The following is a 19,809-nucleotide window of genomic DNA, read 5'->3' as shown; positions in this document are numbered from 1 at the left end:
TCTAGAGATGGATAGTGGTGATGGTTGCGCAACAACGTGAATGCACTTAATATTACTGAACTGTAACTTGCAAAAGGTTAAGACAATAAATTGTGTGCATTTTACCACAATTTTTTAAACTTGGGAAAAAACAGTATCATTCAAGGTTCAAGACTGAAAGTGAAATATGAAGGTATTACTATTTTCCACTGAGGTTTATATTTTATTTCTGAACTTCCAGTAGGCAGGAAATTGAGATAGCTTTTAATTTTTATATATTTTCTTCATTTGAACTCAAGTCTAAAGTTACCTATTTTCTTTACAAATTGGGTTAGAGTCTTTGGGATATGCTCTGATTTTTAGAAGAAGCAATACTACAAATTTAAGTTAAACTGTGTCCAAAAATCTTTCAAAAATATTTCATAAACAACTTACTGAATACTGCCAAACAAAATTCACCAATGTCAACCCTGGGAACTATTTATACATTTCAATCCTGGGAACCATTATAAAGGCTCGGTCATAAGTAACTGACCTAAAATGAAATATGAGTTGAATTAAAATAAACTGCTGTCTCCGTACTTGGAAGAACAAAGGATGCTAACTCAGTCCTTTGGCTGCCACTCATCCAGTCTGCCTGCCCCACTTTTGCCATCTAATTATCCTTTAGGGTCCTCACTACTTCAGACTACTCTACTATATATCACCAACAGGGACATATTTGCTCATGGAATTACAGAAAACTGAAGTTAAATTCAGAAGTCTTAATGCCTGATTATGGGACAAATTTCTAGTGTTGGAAACTTACCTGAGTCAAGAATATTGAGCAAAATATGTGCTGACCCCGCCATGGGAATGAGATTGTTTCCTACCCTCATTTATCGTAACTATTTGCTTATTTCAAACACTACTGTACAGGCAGTCAAATACTGTGCAAATAATAAAGCAAACTAACAAAAGAAGTCTGAACCTGTCATCAGTTTATCCTCACCAAGATGAAGGAAACAAATGGTGGTTTTTAAATGGAGCTAATAATTGCTAGCTTGCAAAACTCCTTTTCTATTTTTGCTATGAAATTAAGTAAATCTTCACCGATTTGAGGATTAATAATAAAATTACTAAAGTATTTGTTGTAGTGTCAGGATATAGTGCGACTGTCCTTGCTGCTGAATGTAAATCTTAACTTAGATTATTTTACTTTATTATATATATTTATTATTTATTATATAGAATATTTTGTATTTATATTTTATTATGCCCATCACATAAAAAGCAAACGGAGTCACGGGCAGGCAGTGTTTACAATCTGCAACAATGAAAAAGGAAGCAGATCCACCTTTAAAGTTTGGGCAAAGCAATGGGCAAGGAAGCCCGCAATTTAGAATTATTTCTTTCCGTTTTTACCAATTAATACTACTACCTTGAAAGCCCGGGCTTCAGAGTTCCTGTTAGCAACAGTCTGCGCCAACAAACTTTGCCATCCCATCGGATCTTCTTTGTAGGAGAGCTGACCTGCCCTGAGTTTAACATATAAAACCCCATCCTTGGAAAGGATGGACCTGAAAGAAAAATGAATGAACTTAATATAAGGTATTATGGCAGTTCTTGGCTGGAAACATAGTGTCTTCTAATACCATGTTCACGGGAGATGAAGCCTTTACCATTTTCCACTAAGGCAAATGATTATTTACTGTGTCTAAGATTAAATCAGTCCCTATGAGAAAGCCTAGAATAAAGTTCTGTTTTCCTTTGGTGTCTAGATTCATGGAACTTGTTAAATGAGAAGTCACTTTGACTACTGGCTCAATTATGAGTTTCAATGGTAGCATTTTACCTAACATTTCTTTGTATTCCCTATATCCCCTAGCTCTACGTCTGGGGTACATGAGGTACTAAATATCTATTAATTGGTTTGCAGCAAAAAGAAAATAATGCTGCAAATATAAGGACAGAACAATACAGAAAATAGCTAATATACAGATAGTCTGGAAAAATTCACATTGGGACCAAATTATAGAAACTTTTAAATGCTTGTTAAACTTCCTTGAAATTTAAAGACTTAATTGACATGCTACTTTCAGTATAAAATTATCAACACTCTAAAATAATTGCATGAGATTACTTCCACCCAAAATAAACTGGGTGAGTAGTATATATTATCTACAATAATCTTAAATTTAGGAGAACTTTCTAACAGAAGAATGGTAAAGAGATGCAACAAAAGATGTGGTCTGACAAACACTGACTGATATAATAAAGTTCCTTTTGTGGATGTACAAATCAGCTTTACTTTCTGACCTGGTTAGGCTCTGTGTCCCCACCCAAATCTCATGTCAAACTGTAATCCCCACATGTCAGGGGAGGGACCTGGATGGGGGTGATTGGATCATGGGGGCGGATTTCCCTCATGCTGTTCTCATGATAGTGAGTTTTCACGAGATCTGATGGTTTAAAAGTGTAGCACCTCTCTCACTCTCTCTTGCCGCCATACAAGACATGTCTTGCCTCTCCTTCGCCTTCTGCCACGATTGTTAAGTTTCCTGAGGCCTCCCCAGCCAGACGAAACTATGAGTCAATTTAACTACTTTTCTTTACAAATTACCCAATCTCAGGTAGTTCTTTATAGCAGTGTGAAAATGGACTAACACACTTTTAAACTAAATCTTATGTTAATATACCAAGAGACAAGTCCATTACTGTCACAAGGAAGTCAGTGCAAGTCTCTCAATAAATGAATATAAATATTTAGGGATGGAGTTTAAAATTAAAACTTTCATTTTCTTTCTTTTTTTTTTTTTTTCTGAGATAGAGTCTCGCTTTGTCGCCCAGGTTGCAGTGCAGTGGTGCAATATTGGCTCACTGCAAGCTTCGCCTCCCGAGTTCATGCCATTCTCCTGCCTCAGCCTCCCGAGTAGCTGCGACTACAGGTGCCAGTCACAACATCCAACTAATTTTTTGTATTTTTAGTAGAGACGGGGTTTCACCGTGTTAGCCAGGATGGTCTCGATCTCCTGACCTCATGATCCGCCCGCCTTGGCTTCCCAAAGTGCTGGGATTACAGGCGTGAGCCACTGCACCTGGTCAAAACTTTCATTTTCTAACACAAAGGTCCTGTTTCAAAAATACAGACTGTTTTACAGAAGACACACCCTACATATTGTCTTGAATGAGATTAAAGGGTGATGAGTCACATTCCAGATAATAATTTATAATTTATACCTTCCTATATACTTCTATTCACTTCCTAAAAGGTAAATCGGAGAAATTTAATGTACTTACTTCAAGTGTTGTGTTCCTTTGCTTAAATCTATGAGCAGTTCCCAGTATCTTGGGCCTTTAACTTTAATCTGCCAAGATAAATGTAAACACAGTCAACCCAAAGCTGAAAAATATATTCATTTGACAAACTGGACCCTGTGTTTCTCAGAGGAAACAGTAACAGCCAGAAAGAGGCATCTAGAGGTTAACAAGCTCCATTTCCAGACAAAAAAATGAATGTAAATCATGTTCTGAGGCCACCTAAGCTATCAGTAAAGATCTCTAAGATAAGACTTGCTCTATTCTTTCTGACTTCTCCTTTTGCTCCAGTTTTCTTATCTGCTACAATACATGAAGAAAGCAGAGGCTTTTATTTAGCTGTCTTTAATGCTATGCTGTTCTATTGAATTGATCCCTTGGACCCATCTGCCAACCATGCCCAACTTACCTGCTTTAAAAGATGGAGTTCTGGAAGCAGGGTAGGAGCCATCAATTCTTCTTTCGTTTGTTCATACCACTGAGTGCCCTTTACAAATGTAAAAGTCCAGCTACAATTCACTAGGTAGTCAGTGGAAACAACAAAGAAGAAACATCTCCACGCTCTACCTCCCTCCAACCCTGCAGTTCATACAGAGACCTTAAAATGCCATAAAATCCTCTCTGGTACTCAAATCTTGAAGGACTGATGTCGAAATTCCTCACAGGGTATGTGTCACTTCCCACCACTTCAAGCCTTGCTCCTCACAGGCCAGCAGGACCAAAGGCCATGCTCCAGTGCCACTGGGTTTCTGCATGTTGCCTTCTCCGTTCGGAAGGAGCTCCACTCAGTGGGCCAGGCCTAGCCCAAACACCGTCCACTGTGACAGCCCCCTCAACCCCACAGCTAACAGCTAAGCGAGGGTGCTTTGCTGCTTTCCCTGCATTCCACACACATCTCCAATTACCACATTGTATTCTCATTGTATCCATGCCTGGCTCCCCAGGGGATAGAGGTTCCTTAAGGAAAATGACAATGTCATCTCATTTTGTACCCCAGAGTCTAGTACAGTTCTGATTCACAGAAGGTACTTAATAATTTGCTGAATGAAAGAAGGATATAAAACTTGTAATCTATTTGTGCATCTAAATGAAAGCTGTCATCAAATACACAATTTTGGGTTTTCAAGTATTCAGCTAACAAATCTAAGAATGGGTCTAACTCAATTAGTTTTATAGAACACTACTGTCAGTCATGTAAAGTTAACAGGGACATTTTCAAACCATAAGCTCTAAGGACAAAAGAGTAGCTGATGATCCCTAAAAAGTGATACCCAGAGAATACAAAGAAGCATGAATGGCCTGGCAGGATATACAGTAACTTTGGAAGCTTCCATTTTTATGAAAGTTCAACTGACTACTTGTCACCTTTTACTGGACAACACATTTGAAATATTATGACCTGCAAAGATGGATGAGTGGTAATAAAATTACAAGTAAATGATAGGGAGAGATACCTTGTAGGTAACTTCTAAGAGGGCATAGCAGGGCGTGTTTGTGTCCACATCCACAGGCACGAGAAGCCTGGGCTCCGCGGCCAGCACATAGAGGTGCCGGAGAGCCTGGAGATGATACCTGGTCATAAAAAAGACAGGGTGGGTAACAAATGACTGTGACAATATGAGCTCTGCAATCTGCTGTTGCCTATGGGCTAAGACAGGACAGAAGCTCAGGTAATATCTTCAGATGAACAGAAATCTTAAAGGCAGATAAGATTCTATTAAAAAGTAGTGGAGAAATTATCTTTTAAACATTTTATATAACTGATCTTTGACCCAATAATTCTTTACTTTAGTCTTCACAGTGAAGAGGTTTTACAGGGAGGTAAAAAGTGTCATAACATGAAAATATTTACTATCAAACTGACCACTTATAAAATCAATCACTCTCAAAAATCTCTTTCTACTCAACACAGGCATCTGTTTTTATCTTCTCAGAGATTTATTTCCAGTTCTTTTTTTTTTTTTCTTTTTCTTTAAGGATTGATAGGGAAGAAGGGGAAAGACAGATCGCTTCTCGGCCTTTTGGCTAAGATCAAGTGTAGAAGGGGAAAGACAGGATGTCAATTCATCTCAGACAGCAAAGTTCTTCTACATATACAAACCTGCACATACACATACACACACATCCTTGAAATACAGTACATCAAACATCTGTGTGGCTATGGCAATATTTTTCTTTGGGGTTCTCAAAAAGTTTTTTAAATTTTAAGATTTCTATTTTAGAATGTAAAAACAAAAAAGTTTTCATATTTTAAGATCTCATAAAAGAAGGATAGGCTGGGCACAGTGGCTCACGCCTGTAATCCCAGCACTTTGGGAGGCCGAGGCAGGTGGATCACCTGACGTCAGGAGTTCAAGATGAGCCTGGCCAACATGATGAAACCCCGTCTCTACTAAAAATACAAAAGTTAGCCAGGCCTGATGGCACATGCCTGGAATCACAGCTACTCAGGAGGTTGAGGGAGGAGAATCACTTAAACCCAGGAGACGGAGGTTGCAGTGAGTTGAGATCGCGTCACTGCACTGCAGCCTGGGCAACAGAGAAGACTCCCTCTCAGAAGAAAAAACAAAAAAATCGGCCAGGTGCAGTGGCTCACGCCTGTAATCCCAGCACTTTGGGGCCCAAGATGGGTGGATCATGAGGTCAGGAGATTAAGACCATCCTGGCAAACATGGTGAAACCCCGTCTCTACTAAAAATACAAAACAATTAGCCAGGCACTGTGGCGGGTGCCTGTAGTCCCAGCTACTCAGGAGGCTGAGGTAGGAGAATGGCGTGAACCCAGGAGGCAGAGCTTGCAGTGAGCCGAGATCACACCACTGCGCTCCAGCCTGGACAACAGAGCAAGACTCTAATGAAAAAAAAAAAAAAAAAAGAAGGATACAATGAGACTTCCATTTTAAAAAGCTTTATAGACAATAACTTCCCTCTTCTTACACAAATACATTTACTTCTATATATCTATTAAAAGTAAAAATAAAGATCAGAAAAAACTGACACTAATAAATTACATAAAGATTCTTGTTACCAGTAGGGCATGGTGGCTCACGCCTATAATCCCAGCACTTTGGGAGGCCGAGGTGGGCAGATCACAAGGTCAGGAGATAGAGACCATCCTGGCTAACACAGTGAAACCCCATCTCTACTAAAAAATACAAAAAATTAGCCGGGCCTAGTGGCGGGCACCTGTAGTCCCAGCTACTTGGGAGGCTGAGGCAGGAGAATGGCGTGAACCCAGGAGGCAGAGCTTGCAGTGAGCTGAGATCGCACCACTGCACTCCAGCCTGGGCGACAGAGACTCCATCCCCGCCCCCTAAAAAAAAAAGATTGTCACCAAATGGCTTTGTTTACAATAGCTAAGCCAAATAGCTATGACCAGCAGCATGTGAGTGTGGCTCTCCGCTGTACCCTAGCCAGTAACTGGCTTTTAACAACTCAAAAAATCTTTCCTAAATGACAGGCACGAGGCCACATGTCAGAGGTGTATTAACAATAATATTCTTGCACTGCACCTACCATCAGAGTGTGGTTTTCAGATTAGGGTACTTTTGTAAAACAGCTATCTTTCTTCTGTCATTCGTTATACATTATAGTGCAGTTTAAAATGATGACTTATGTTCTGTGATAAGTGCTCCTGACCCTTCTCCCATAAACAATAAAGGGATATTGACCTGTCTCTGGGAAGACAACAGGGGGTGCCTTCAGTTGAGCACAGTGCTCAGGTGTCTTACAAGGGGCTATTTTCTTCCCTTCCCCCATATGCAAGAGATCTGCTAGATCTCAAACTGTATCTAGGGAAACGGAAGTGGTGGTGGTTCCTCGTACCCTAAAATGCAGAGCTTTTAACTGCTTCTACATGGTTTGAAGTTCTACTGCTCACTGCCACTTCTAAATTGTCTCTGATTTTTTGTTGTATTTTGCTTTTCTTGTCCCTTCTATGTCATTTATACAAAATTTCTCGCCATTTATGTGAAAGAGGGGAAAAATGGAACTCATACACACACTGCCACTAAATCAGACAAACTTTTCTGTTGGAATTAAATAATTACAGCACAAAAAAGTATCTTGAACTCCCCTTGGCAACTATCCTTTACCTGATGATTTTTTCCCTAAAGACAACTTTACTTAATCTCCTTCTGGATTTAGAGCAGTTCTACAGATCTGAGAATGGCAGAAGACTGGTCCGTCATCAGGTGTTCAAAGTTATCCTCTGACCTAATACTTTGTGAGATAATTTTCTTAAAAGATTTAGCCATGAATAGAAGTTGAAGAACAGAACAAGGCTAATTTGGAAATAATTCCACGAAACCAAAATACAACCAAATGATCCCCTTAGAGAACTTAATAAGTATTACATTGATGACAGAATCACTAGACTCACCGGTTGTCAGTGCTGTGAGCTGGGAAGTGCGGGTAAAGGGCACAGAGAAGAGCGGCAATGGAAGAATTTGATGTGCTCAAAGAGTACCTGCAAAGTAAGTTTGGTGGGGACAGATGTTATCGATTGCACATACTTTCAAGGCATTCTTGAGAATCAGGAAACTGGGGTATAGTAAGGCATACTGATAAGATGCCCTCATAATACAAGAGTGTCAGTGGTGTGAATGTTCCACTTTTCATTTAGTCCTTAGGCCATTTCAAGATCATCACTATTTAAAGCCAAAGTAATATCCCATAAATGTTAAATTTCAACCCTTGAAGCAAGGTTTTAACATACAATAGCACAGTAGTGAAGACCATGAATGCAGTCCTAGAAATTATAAATACTGAACACTCGCCGGGCGCGGTGGCTCAAGCCTGTAATCCCAGCACTTTGGGAGGCCGAGACGGGCGGATCACGAGGTCAGGAGATCGAGACCATCCTGGCTAACACGGTGAAACCCCGTCTCTACTAAAAAATACAAAAAAAAAAAAACTAGCCAGGCAACGAGGTGGGCGTCTATAGTCCCAGTTACTTGGGAGGTTGAGGCAGGAGAATGGCGTAAACCCAGGAGGCGGAGCTTGCAGTGAGCTGAGATCCGGCCACTGCACTCCAGCCTGGGTGGCAGAGCGAGACTCCGTCTCAAAAAAAAAAAAAACGATTCATGTACCAAGTATGCCACCTTCTTATCCAATTTTATTAATATATATGCCTATTTATACAATTATAAATCTCAGTTTTAAAAATACACAATGTTTTAGTTGATATGTAAACAGTTTTTTTTTTAAATTTCTGTAAAGCATGAGGATTCCTTTAGAATGACTGACTAAATGAAAAGGCAAAAGTTATCACTAAAAACTTACAATGACTGTATAAACAACTATTCCTCCAAATATAAATTATTTTCTCATCAATATGATACACTTTTAAGATAAAGTTTTATAGACTTTTAAAATATTCTCTTGGTAAAGGGTCTATTAAAATTTTCCTTAAATTACTTTATTGTTGCTCAAATTTAGTGTAGTAAACTGGCAAATTAATCTAAAGTACCAGAGTTTTTCTAAAAAAGTATTTTGAAATAAAGATGGTATAGGACATCACATAAAACCACTTCTAACTATTAAATATAAATATTTTTATTACACACAAACATGTACACACATATACCCAAATCTCATTCCCTGTCTTTTAAAATAATTGGAGTATTAAATAAGAACTTATAATTCATTATATATGCTTATGTATTTAATGGATTAGAGAGAAGAGATTTCAAATTTTAAGCAAAGAAATACATCTATTTTGGCATGTACATGGAATAAGTCATTTTCTTTGTAACATTTTGGTAAACCAAAATTCAAAGATAAATATTAAGATATTAATGTTAGAAATGTTGGGTAGAAACATAATGGTGTAGCTATGCTAAGTTTAGATGTTGTTAGAGAACATACATGACCATTTAAAAACCAAAAATCACTAGAAAAGCAGTAGCAGAATGGTAGAAAAATCTATTCGACATGAAAGAAGAGCAACGAGAGTCATACAGTTTGGAACAACGAAAGACGTGGAGTAAGAGACATGGAGAGGCTCATTTTGAAAGGAAAAAAATGTCAAAAATCACAGAATAAAATAAGTAAGAATTTTCATAGTAATATTTCTTTAACTATTATTAATTCTAAACAATTAAACAAAGACAATTCCACAAAACATGTTGAGAGGAAATGCACACCTTTCTGATCATCTTTACTTTTTGTACTTCTGAAAAGGTGAGTTCCAATGGTGAGCTGAGTCTTAAAGAAGAGGGGAAAATCAGCCTACGTAGACATTGTGGCCATTGATCAAGGTCACACACACCAGAGCTAAATATATGCACGGGTATACCATATTCACAGAATGGAAGACAATACTGTAACAGATTCTAATCTCAGACACATAGAATCTTAACACAGACACATAGAATCAAGGCAATTCTGATCAATACTTTATCAGGTTATATAGCATGGAATAGATGCCAATATTTATATGAAAATGCAAGGAGCCAAGAGAAAAACACACTTTTGAAGAAGAAAACTCAGGTTGAAGGATTTACTCAACTGGATACCAAGACTCATAAGACAGTATAGCACTGGTGCAAGTACAGAAAAACAGACCAGTAGACCCTAATAGCCCAGAAATAAACACAGGTGTATAGACACTTAACTTATATAATGGAGGTGGTACTGCAGAGCAGTGGAGAAGCATAAACTTTTCAATAGCAGTGGGAAAAAAAACATGGAGAAAAATCCGTACCAGCTAGATTTTAGATCCAATGTGAATGGAAAAGCTAAGAACTTCTAGAAGACAAAATAGGAGAATATCTCCTTTTCTCTGAGCAAGAAAATATTTCATAAGCAGGACAAAAAAGTAAAAACTATAAAAGAAAAACATTAATAATTTGTCATCAAAAGACTCCACTGAGAGAGTGAAAAGGCAAACAAGCCCTGGGGTGGCAAAGATAACTGCAACAAACAAAACTGACCAAGGGCTTAGGACATAGTTTAAAGAATCCATAGAAATCAATACAAAGCTAAACCAATGTGGAGCAGTCAACCTCATCAAAACAGAAAGAATGGTGGCTGCCAGAGGCTGGTGGGAGGGGCAAACAGGGAGTTGTTCAATGGGTATAGAGTGTCAGTTTTGCAAAATGAAAAATTTCTGGAGATTAGTTGCACAATAATGTGAATATACTTAACACTACTTAATTGCATACTTAAGATTTGATAAATTTTATGTTATGTGTATTTTACCACAAATAAAAATTTTAAAATAGATAAATACAAAAACTGGGTAGCAAGAGACTTGGACATCACAAAAGAGGTTTTGCCATTGACTATTAAAAGTATAAAATGGTACTCAGGAACATTATTCAGAAATACAGAAACTAAAGCCACCATGAGATCCTGTTATATACCTACTAGTTGGCTAAAACTAAAAAAACTATAACAATAACAAGGGTTGACAAAGATATGGAACAACTGGAATATCACATCCTGCCCATGAGTATGTAAAATGGTACAAGTGCACTGCAGCACTGATGGTATTATTCACTGAAGGTGAATACACACGTATAACCTATGATCCAATTCCACACGGAGATCTATATACAACAAAATCAAAGACATGTACAACTTTCCCTAACAGCATTGTTTATAACAGCCTCAAACTTGAAGCAAGAAGCATATCCATCAATGGGGGAGATCAATAAAATGTGGTACAATCATACAATGAAATGTAATACAACTTGAATTACAATTACAACTTGAAATACAACTTGTATTACAACTTGAAACTTGTTAATACAAGACACTGAAACTTGAATAATCCGTTGCTACATACAACATGAATCTTACAAACATAATGTTGAGCAAAAGTAAAGTGCAAAAGGATGCATCATGTATAATTCACTTTAAATGTCAAAAACAGGCAAAACCAATCTAAGGTGTTATAAGACTAGACAGTGGCTATCTTTGGGGAAAGGAAGATAATAGTGATTGAGAGGGGCGCATGGCAGAAGCAGAGACGGGTGTCGTAAGTTGCAAGTGCTATACGGAATCTTGATCTACACGGTAACAAAGAGATTGTTCTATGGTAGATAGCTCTTTGACCTGTGCACCTATGATGTGTAGACTTTTCTGTATATGTGTTTCTATTCACTACGGATCATCTAAAGCCAAGGCAGTCTTATAAAGGATGTAACCAGGAATGACAGATGTTGGAAAAAGATCAAGAAAGTTGAAAACTAAGAAAATGTCACAGGATCTGTATATGATTTTGTCTGTGACCTTTCTGCGAAAGTAGTTTAGTGGAGCAGTAAAATTTTTAACCTGTTAGGCACAAGCAGTGATGCACTGAAGCACTGAGCACAGAGTATTCTGAGAAATAACAGTGATGCTCAGTGTGTCAGAGAGGAAGGTAAATCGACTGAGTAGACCATAAGCTGACGGTTAAACTACAGAAAAGCTCATCAAGTGGAATAATGCTGCTAGATAAGCTAAGAGCTAGTCAGAATTTAAATTTTTCATGTATCTTCAAGATTAAAGCAAGTCACCCTTACAGATCTCACCAATGAGATCTTTTCATTGGAAAAAACACATATTCACTTACCTTCCTCCTCCCAAAAACAGAAGTCCAAGGGCCATGTGGTGGGCTAAGTGAAAACCATAGTTCATTTCACCACCCGTTTTCATGTGTAAAAAGCGACAAAGCTGCAAAACCTTTAGGTTTCCCGAGCCAGCCATAACCATGGCAAGAGACAGCAGCACCACGCTCAGACAAGTTTCTAGGTTGTAAGGACCTGTCTGTAAGGTGAAGAGATGACATCACTGCAACTGTTGTGTTACATTTCTTTATTATCAGAACTAACTTAGCCATCATTAGAAGACTACAAAAGTTTGGAACTAAAAAAAATCTGCAAATACAAATATTTTCCCCAATTATGTAAGTTCAATGGAGATAATTTCAAATACTGAATATCAAGAAGACAAAAATCACTTGGAATGTCACACCCAAAGGTAACTGGGTTAACATTTTGGTTTTTTCTCTGAATTTTTCCTTTATCTACACATATTTTTTCCAAATGAAATGGAGATATTACTCTACACAATATTTTTAACATTTTAAATAACCTACTAGAAGCAAGCTTCACGCACAAAAAAAGTGGTTTTTTTTGTTTTTGTTTTTGTTTTTGAGATAGGGTCTCTCACTCTGCCACCCAGACTGAACTGCAGTGGCGCAGTCTCAGCTCACTGCAGCCTCAACTTCCTGGGGTCAAAGGATCCACCTACCTCAGCCTCCCAAGTAGCTGGGACTACGTGTGTGTCACCACACCCAGCTAATTTTTTATTTTTTGTAGAGATGGGGTCTCCCTATGTTGCCCAGACCGATCTCAACCTCCTGGGCTCAAATAATCCTTCTGCTTCAGCCTCTCAAAGTTGCTAGGATTATAGGCGTGAGCCACTGCACCCAGCCACAAAAAATGCCTGTATAACATAATTTTGGTAGCTCCACTGTGTAAGAATGCATATATGCCATAATCAAATTTAATTAACTACTTTTAGACGTTTTTGATGTTTCTAACTTTTCCATGTTACAAATAGTGTTGCATAAATCTATGTAGTTTTTACCAGGAAATAAAATCTCTTAGTCTTGTCATCAGAGAAGCAATGCCTCAAAAGCAACTGAATCCTTACTAAGTACTAATATTTTTTAAAAAGGAAATTCCCAATATTTAATACTGAGACAGAATTACATGAGGTATGACAATCCATGAATATTATGGCCTTTCTTATTCTCTTGTCACACGAACTAGATACCTGTGCATCCTTCCAGTGTAATCATATTCTCACTAATGTCCCAAAACAAAAATAAAAAGATGAGCTAATGGTTCTTGAAATCTCTCATTCTACATTCAAACAAACAGCAGCAATATCTGATAACACATAAGTAACTGGATTATCAGTAAATTTTTCAAGTTTAATTTTTCCCAAGGAGAATGATAAAAAGACTTACAACAGAAGCATTAGGTGCAGACAAATAAGTCATAAAATCTTTTGCAAATTTATGCTAGAAAAACAAAAGAAAAAATTCAAAGTTAAAAGAAGATCTTAAGGCTTTGTTAAAACAAAACAAAAAAAAAGAACACAGTAAACTAAAATACTTCTTACCAAACAGTTAAATGCTGATAAGTTTTCTGAGCCAGCAAATCGAAAACCCAGAGACAAACAGGCTCCTGCAATTATGTAGACATGTGCTTGCCTGAAAACAGGTGACAAGAAATTTAATAGTCATTATTTTACTTTAAAATTAACTTGAAATAAGTAACAATAAATATTCCAGTTCTCTAAGCTAGTTTACATCTTTCTGGGAATGATCAAGTGTGCCTCTACTCAGTCAGCAGATTTCTTTTTTTTTTTTTTTTTCCAGATTTTTTTTTTTTCAGAAGCATCGGGTCACCCTTACTCGTGAAGTTTGCCCCTTGCCTACAGTTTCATATGCAGCAAAAACAATTTTTAAAATTGCTGCCAATTTGTTTTAGTGGAAAGGATAAAAGAGAAATACATACAAGTTAAATCTCCAATCTTATTTTTTGAGGGCAAGAGCTCTATACTTCAGAGAGCTTTAACCAACGTCATGAACATCTGATAAAAAATGGTTAGAAACGCCTGGGATTCAGAATTACTTAAATCAAGGACAATATGACTCCTACATAGTATATTTCAATTTATTTATCTGATAGATGCTAGGATAGATAATTTGCATTACACATCACTTACGACAAAGTTTCCAAATTCAAATCCTCTGAGCAAGGCAATTCGATTTCACTGAGAGAGATACTATTTTCTCTTATAATCTGTCAATATAGAAAGCAAGAATACTTAGATATCAATGTTCTCATTGCAAATATTTAACAATCTGAAGAACAACACACAGCTTATCATGGCTATATTTATATAAAGTAAGCTTTACCAAACCATTTCACTCAAAAGCCTGTATTTTAACCACATTGAATGCAATCAAATTTCAAATCTAAGATGGGCTAAGTAAGAATAATAATTAAGGCTGGGTGCAGTGGCTCACACCTGTAATCCCAGCACTTTGGGAAGCCTAGGCAGGCGGATCACCAGGTCAGGAGTTCGAGACCAGCCTGACCAACATGATAAAACCCCGTCTCAATTAAAAATACAAAAATTAGCCAGGCGTGGTGGTGCACGCCTATAATCCCAGCTACTTAGGAGGCTGAGGCAGGAGAATCGCTTGAACCAGGGAGGCGGAGGTTGCAGTGAGCAGAGATCGCACCACTGCACTCCAGGATGGGCGACAGTGAGACTCCATCTCAAAAAAAAAAAAAAAAAAAGAAGAAGAATTAAATAGGGCTGAACAAATATAAACAGAAAGACGTAAGTATATTCTGAATCAGTAACATTGTCATATTGCATACCAGTCAACTGAAATACAAAGATGATGGCTTTAGAATTGGGGCAGGGGTGAGGAGAAGAAGTGGGAAAAGAGAAATAGGAAAGAACTCGAATCAGATGTATTCTTCTTTACAGGAGGTTTCCAGCATTAATCCAACATACCTACCACAGGTGAGGTTATTCACTAGGCTAATTATCCAAGCTAAGCTAAACTGTCAATGTGTTTCTCAGCTATGTTACAACTATTGTTTAGAAAAGACATCCTTTTCCTTTTAGTATAGGTAATTAACAATTTATCAAAAAATATATACAACCAAGAACAGATTTGATCCTTTTCTCCTAAAAGAAAAAAAGCCAAAAAAGATAAAGCCATATATTTGCTAAATATATGAATGCATTTAAGACTTATTCGTTTAATCTTTTGAGATTTCTTTGATTTCTTAACATTTCAAGATGTTTTCTTCAATACAACAATAAATATTGGCTGAACGCAGTGGCTCACACCTGTAATCCCAGCACTTTGGGAGGCCAAGGTAGGCAGATCACTTGAAGTCTAGAGTTCGAGACCTGCCTGGCCAACGTGGTGAAACTGAAAAAACAAAAAAATTAGCTGGGCCTGTAATCCCAGCTACTCAGGAGGCTGAGGCACGAGAATCACTTGAGCCCAGTAAGTGGAGGTTGCAAGGAGCCAAGATCGCACCACTGCACTCCAGCCTGGGCAACAGAGTGAGACCCTGTCTCAGTCTAAAAAAAATAAATAAATAAAATAAAGTAAAGTAAATATTCAGAAGGCATTTACAATACAGTCTTCTTAGGTACTGAATATCACCAAATCAAAGACTTAAAATATCTTTCTTCTTTTTTTTTTTGCCTTGAGACAGGGTCTCCCTCTGGCACTATACTCCCTCTGGAGTACAGTGGTACAATCACGGCTCACTGCAGCCCTACCTCCCAGACCCAAGCAATCCTCCCATCTCAGCTTCCCAAGTAGCTAGGACTACAGGTGCACACCACCATGCTTGGCTAATTTTCGTATTTTTTTGTAGAGATGGCATCTCACTATATTGCCCAGGCTGGTCTTGAACTCCCGGGCATAAGCAATCCACCTTCCTTGGCCTCCCCAAGTGCCAGGATTATAGGTGTGAGTCACCACACCCTGTGTGTAAAGTTTTTTATGAAAGAAAAATTGCTATGAAGATGCTAGTTGTTGTTTTACATATGCCCTAAGTTCAAACAGACAAGCGGTTTACGAAGTGACCTTTCATTTAAAAAAAAAAAAATCCTCCTTTTAATGCTAGGTGGCTCTCTACAAGGAACCCTGCTCCAGAATCAATGTAGCTCCAGATGAGAACCCAGAGAAAAGTGGAGGCTGATAGGAAATATCAATGAGGAGAACTGTGAAATTGTTCTCTCTCCTATTTGTAGTATCCCTGTTGTAATAAAGATCAAATATAACATTACAAAGTCTGAAGTAAAAAAAGAGATTACTCTATACTAAAAGTCCAAAAACCATATTTTCATAAAAATGAAAAACGACCACTGTTTTTTGTGGGTTTTTTTTTTTTTTTTTAAGCAGAGACAGGGTTTCGCCACATTGGCCAGGCTGGTCTCTAACTCCTGGCCTCAAGTGACGTGCCCGCATTGGCTTCCCAAAGTGCTGGGATTACAGGCATAAGCTACCACACCAGGCCACAAAAAAGACGACTCTCTGACATGAATTTATACTTTCCACTTTGGAATTACAGTTACTTGTATACGTGTTTAATCTCAGTAAGCTAAACCTAGTACATTTAATAAAGTAAAGTTTTTTGAGAACACTCTACATGTCTGGTGTATCTTTAATGTATTACAGAACTTAGCATGTGCCTTGCATTTACAGAGGATTAATGAGTATGTGCTGAATGAAGGAGTGAAAGAAAAAGCATTTCATCCTACAATATACATCTTAAAGAGCACTTTCCAACAAACTAAAAGCTCTGACATCTCAATAGGCTAGCAGTTAAAATTATGGTAACAAATGAGCGAGTCACTTAAAACAATTCTTCCTCACCTCTTTCATATCAGTGATTAACAAAACTGGAAGAACTAAACAAATAAAAACAAACCTAGGAGTTCTGCTTCCTCAAATAATAGATGAATAAACTCCTATCGGATCAACTCATACAACAAGTATAAACCCTAGACAAAATATAAAATCCAAACTATCTATGGCAGGAGTCAGTGAACTATTTCTAAAAGGGTCAAATAGTAAATATCAGCAACTACTGATCTATGCATTTGTAATAAAAAACAGCTACAGACAATAAGTAAACAAATGGGCACGGCCATATTCCAATAAAATTTTCTTTCTAAAAATCCAGTGGGCTTAATTCACCAACTCCTGACCTCAAGGCACTGGAGTGAGAACAAAAGCAAGCAGATTCTAGAGGGGAGAGTTGATTCATGGAAGAGAGGAACACCACTAGGTACATTTTCCTTTCCATGGTTTCCGCTCTGAAAGCAGGTCTATCTGGGCCAAGAAAGATGACAAAAGCTACAATTAAAAGCTCACAACCTTCTTGGCCTTAACAACCAGGATACAGGAAAATGCCACACCCATACAGGAAAATACCACACCCATTGGGAGGTGAAGACAGAATACTACAAAGGAGAGAGCCACAGAGACAGGGCCCCGAGCTCTGTGTATATAAATTCTGTGCAAATGTCTGCCTGATCCACGAACCATGTGTGCACAGGGCAGACTTCACCAGCCCACAGGATAAAGACGCGCACCGAGATTAGAGCTAGCAACCGAGAGTGTGACAATCTGATTCCAAGTAAATTAATTGGTTGCTTTAAAACAAAATGTATATATCTGGGTTTACTGTGCCTGAACTACAAACAACGTGGTTTAAGCTAACACACATTCTCCTGAGAATCTGGAACTTCAGTACGTGCAAAGCAGAGGGTACCTTACCTACATGTCAGCTCCCAATTAAAAACTTGGGCACTGAGTCTCTGATGAGCTTCCCTGGTAGACAACCTCAACCTGTACCTCATATCATAATCAAAATTACTTTGAAATGAATTATGTAAGTATACATAAAAACTAAAACTTTGGAGGCTTTTAGAGAGAAGTAGAAGAGATTATCTTCAAGATGGGGTGAGACAAATGGTTTTTTTCATAGGAATAGAGAATAACCATATAAGAAAAAACTTACAAATCAGACATTATTTAACATTGTAAAATCTTCTGCTCATCAAAACTATTACTAAGAAAATGAATATGCAAGCCACAGACTGGGAGGGATATTTGCAAAAGAAATCTGACAAAGAACAGGTTTCCAGAATGCATAAAAAACTCCAGCAACGCAGTAATAAAAATACAAATTTAAAAAAAAAAATAAGCAAAGGACATGCAGAGACACTTCACAAAATGACAGATGGAGGACCAATAAACCAATGAAAAAGTTATCAACATCAATAGCCAGCAGAGAAATGCAAATTTAAACAATGAGATATCATTACATATTCATCAGCAGCGCTAAAATTTAAGAAACTAACACCACTAAACATCGGTGAGATGTGCAACAGCCAACACTCTCAAACACTGCTGGTCAATGTGTCAAATGGTACAGACACTTTGGGAAAAGATTTATTAGCTCTAACAAAACTAAATATACCATCTACCCTATGCCTCAGTCATTCCAACCCTACCTAACAGGACCGCAAATGGAATACACAGGTTGAGGATCCCTAATCCGAAAATCCAAAATCCAAAATGCTCAAAATCCAAACCTTTTTGAACATTAACATGATGCCCAAAGGAAATGCTCATTGGAGTATTTCGGACATCAGAGTTCCAGATTAGGGATGCTCAACCAGTAAATATAATTTCAAGTACTTCCAAATTCAACACTTCTGGTCCCAACCATTTCAGATAAGAAATACTCAATCTGGCCGGGCGCGGTGGCTCAAGCCTGTAATCCCAGCACTTTGGGAGGCCGAGACGGGCAGATCACGAGGTCAGGAGATTGAGACCATCCTGGCTAACATGGTGAAACTCCGTCTCTACTAAAAACTACAAAAAACTAGCCGGGCAAGGTGGGGGCGCCTGTAGTCCCAGCTACCGGGGAGGCTGAGGCAGGAGAATGGCGTGAACCCAGGAGGCGGAGCTTGCAGTGAGCTGAGATCCGGCCATAGCACTCCAGCCTGGGTGACAGAGCGAGACTCCGTCTCAAAAAAAAAAAAGAAAGAAATACTCAATCTGTGTCACCTAATAATAAAAAGGAGAATGAACTATTAATATACTCAAAATCTTGAAAACGCTGAAAGAAGTCTTATATAAAAGGGTATATGCTGTAAGTGACTTCATTAATATAAAGTTCTACATCAGGAAATTAATACATTTTGGGGGGAAAAACAAAATTCATATTGGTTACCCTGGGGGCAGGGGTGAATGCACAAAGCAGGAAGGGGCACAAGGGACAGAGGCTGGTTTCCACAGGCCTATGTGTTAGTCAAATCTTATCCAATAGGATACTTAAAATTGGTGCATTTCACGATGTATAAACTTTATCTTAAAAGGAAAAAATGTAAATATCAATTACAGTTAATATGTATGGTACAATTTCAGGATGGAGTATATTACTGTTTGGAACTAACATTGACATTCATCAAAAAATGTTGGATTAGGTAGAGGAATAGATAAGTGGATAAGTGATTAAACATGTTTATACCATAAAATATTATTGTAGAGTCTATTGGTGATGTGGATGTTCATATAAACTTCTTTCAACCTTTGAGATTTTTCTTCTGAAAATACTGAAAGAAACAATCTACATAAAGAAACTGAGACCACTAGGCATGGACAGTTGACTAAGGGCAGTGGTTAGTTACAATATTCAATTTTGAGTTTTTACCAAAAAAATCCATTTATTTTTAACTAGTATAACTTGGCTTATCGAATAAACATGATATAAAGTAATTAAAAGAGTTACATTAGGAGATCTAAAATTGTCATGAAGTAAAATAGCATCTTAGAAATGTGTATTTAGGCTGGGCACGGTGGCTCAGGCCTGTAATCCCAGCACTTTGGGAGGTCAAGAAGGGCGGATCACAAGGTCAGGATATCGAGACCATCCTGGCTAACACGGTAAAACCCTGTCTCTACTAAAAATACAAA

At 37.9% G+C, this 19,809-nt stretch overlaps 1 protein-coding gene across 1 annotated transcript in view; it reads right to left on the bottom strand.

Annotated features, from left to right (window-relative positions):
* The window catches only part of ANAPC1 (anaphase promoting complex subunit 1), a 126,337-nt gene that overhangs the window by 12,828 nt on the left and 93,700 nt on the right, over positions 1-19,809 (bottom strand). Inside the window, exons 34-42 of the mRNA XM_011953099.1 lie at positions 14,004-14,080; positions 13,395-13,485; positions 13,240-13,293; positions 11,836-12,029; positions 7,657-7,743; positions 4,731-4,848; positions 3,686-3,763; positions 3,259-3,326; positions 1,400-1,538 (exon numbers count right to left, since the gene is read on the bottom strand). Of these exons, the coding sequence (XP_011808489.1) occupies positions 1,400-1,538; positions 3,259-3,326; positions 3,686-3,763; positions 4,731-4,848; positions 7,657-7,743; positions 11,836-12,029; positions 13,240-13,293; positions 13,395-13,485; positions 14,004-14,080 (906 nt within the window). The remainder of the gene's footprint in view (positions 1-1,399; positions 1,539-3,258; positions 3,327-3,685; positions 3,764-4,730; positions 4,849-7,656; positions 7,744-11,835; positions 12,030-13,239; positions 13,294-13,394; positions 13,486-14,003; positions 14,081-19,809) is intronic.

Source organism: Colobus angolensis, unplaced genomic scaffold (assembly GCF_000951035.1).
Source record: "Colobus angolensis palliatus isolate OR3802 unplaced genomic scaffold, Cang.pa_1.0 Scaffold356, whole genome shotgun sequence".
Classification (NCBI taxonomy): domain Eukaryota; kingdom Metazoa; phylum Chordata; class Mammalia; order Primates; family Cercopithecidae; genus Colobus; species Colobus angolensis.
Note: the sequence above shows the minus strand (reverse complement) of the source record. Positions and strands in the feature narration are given on the sequence as shown.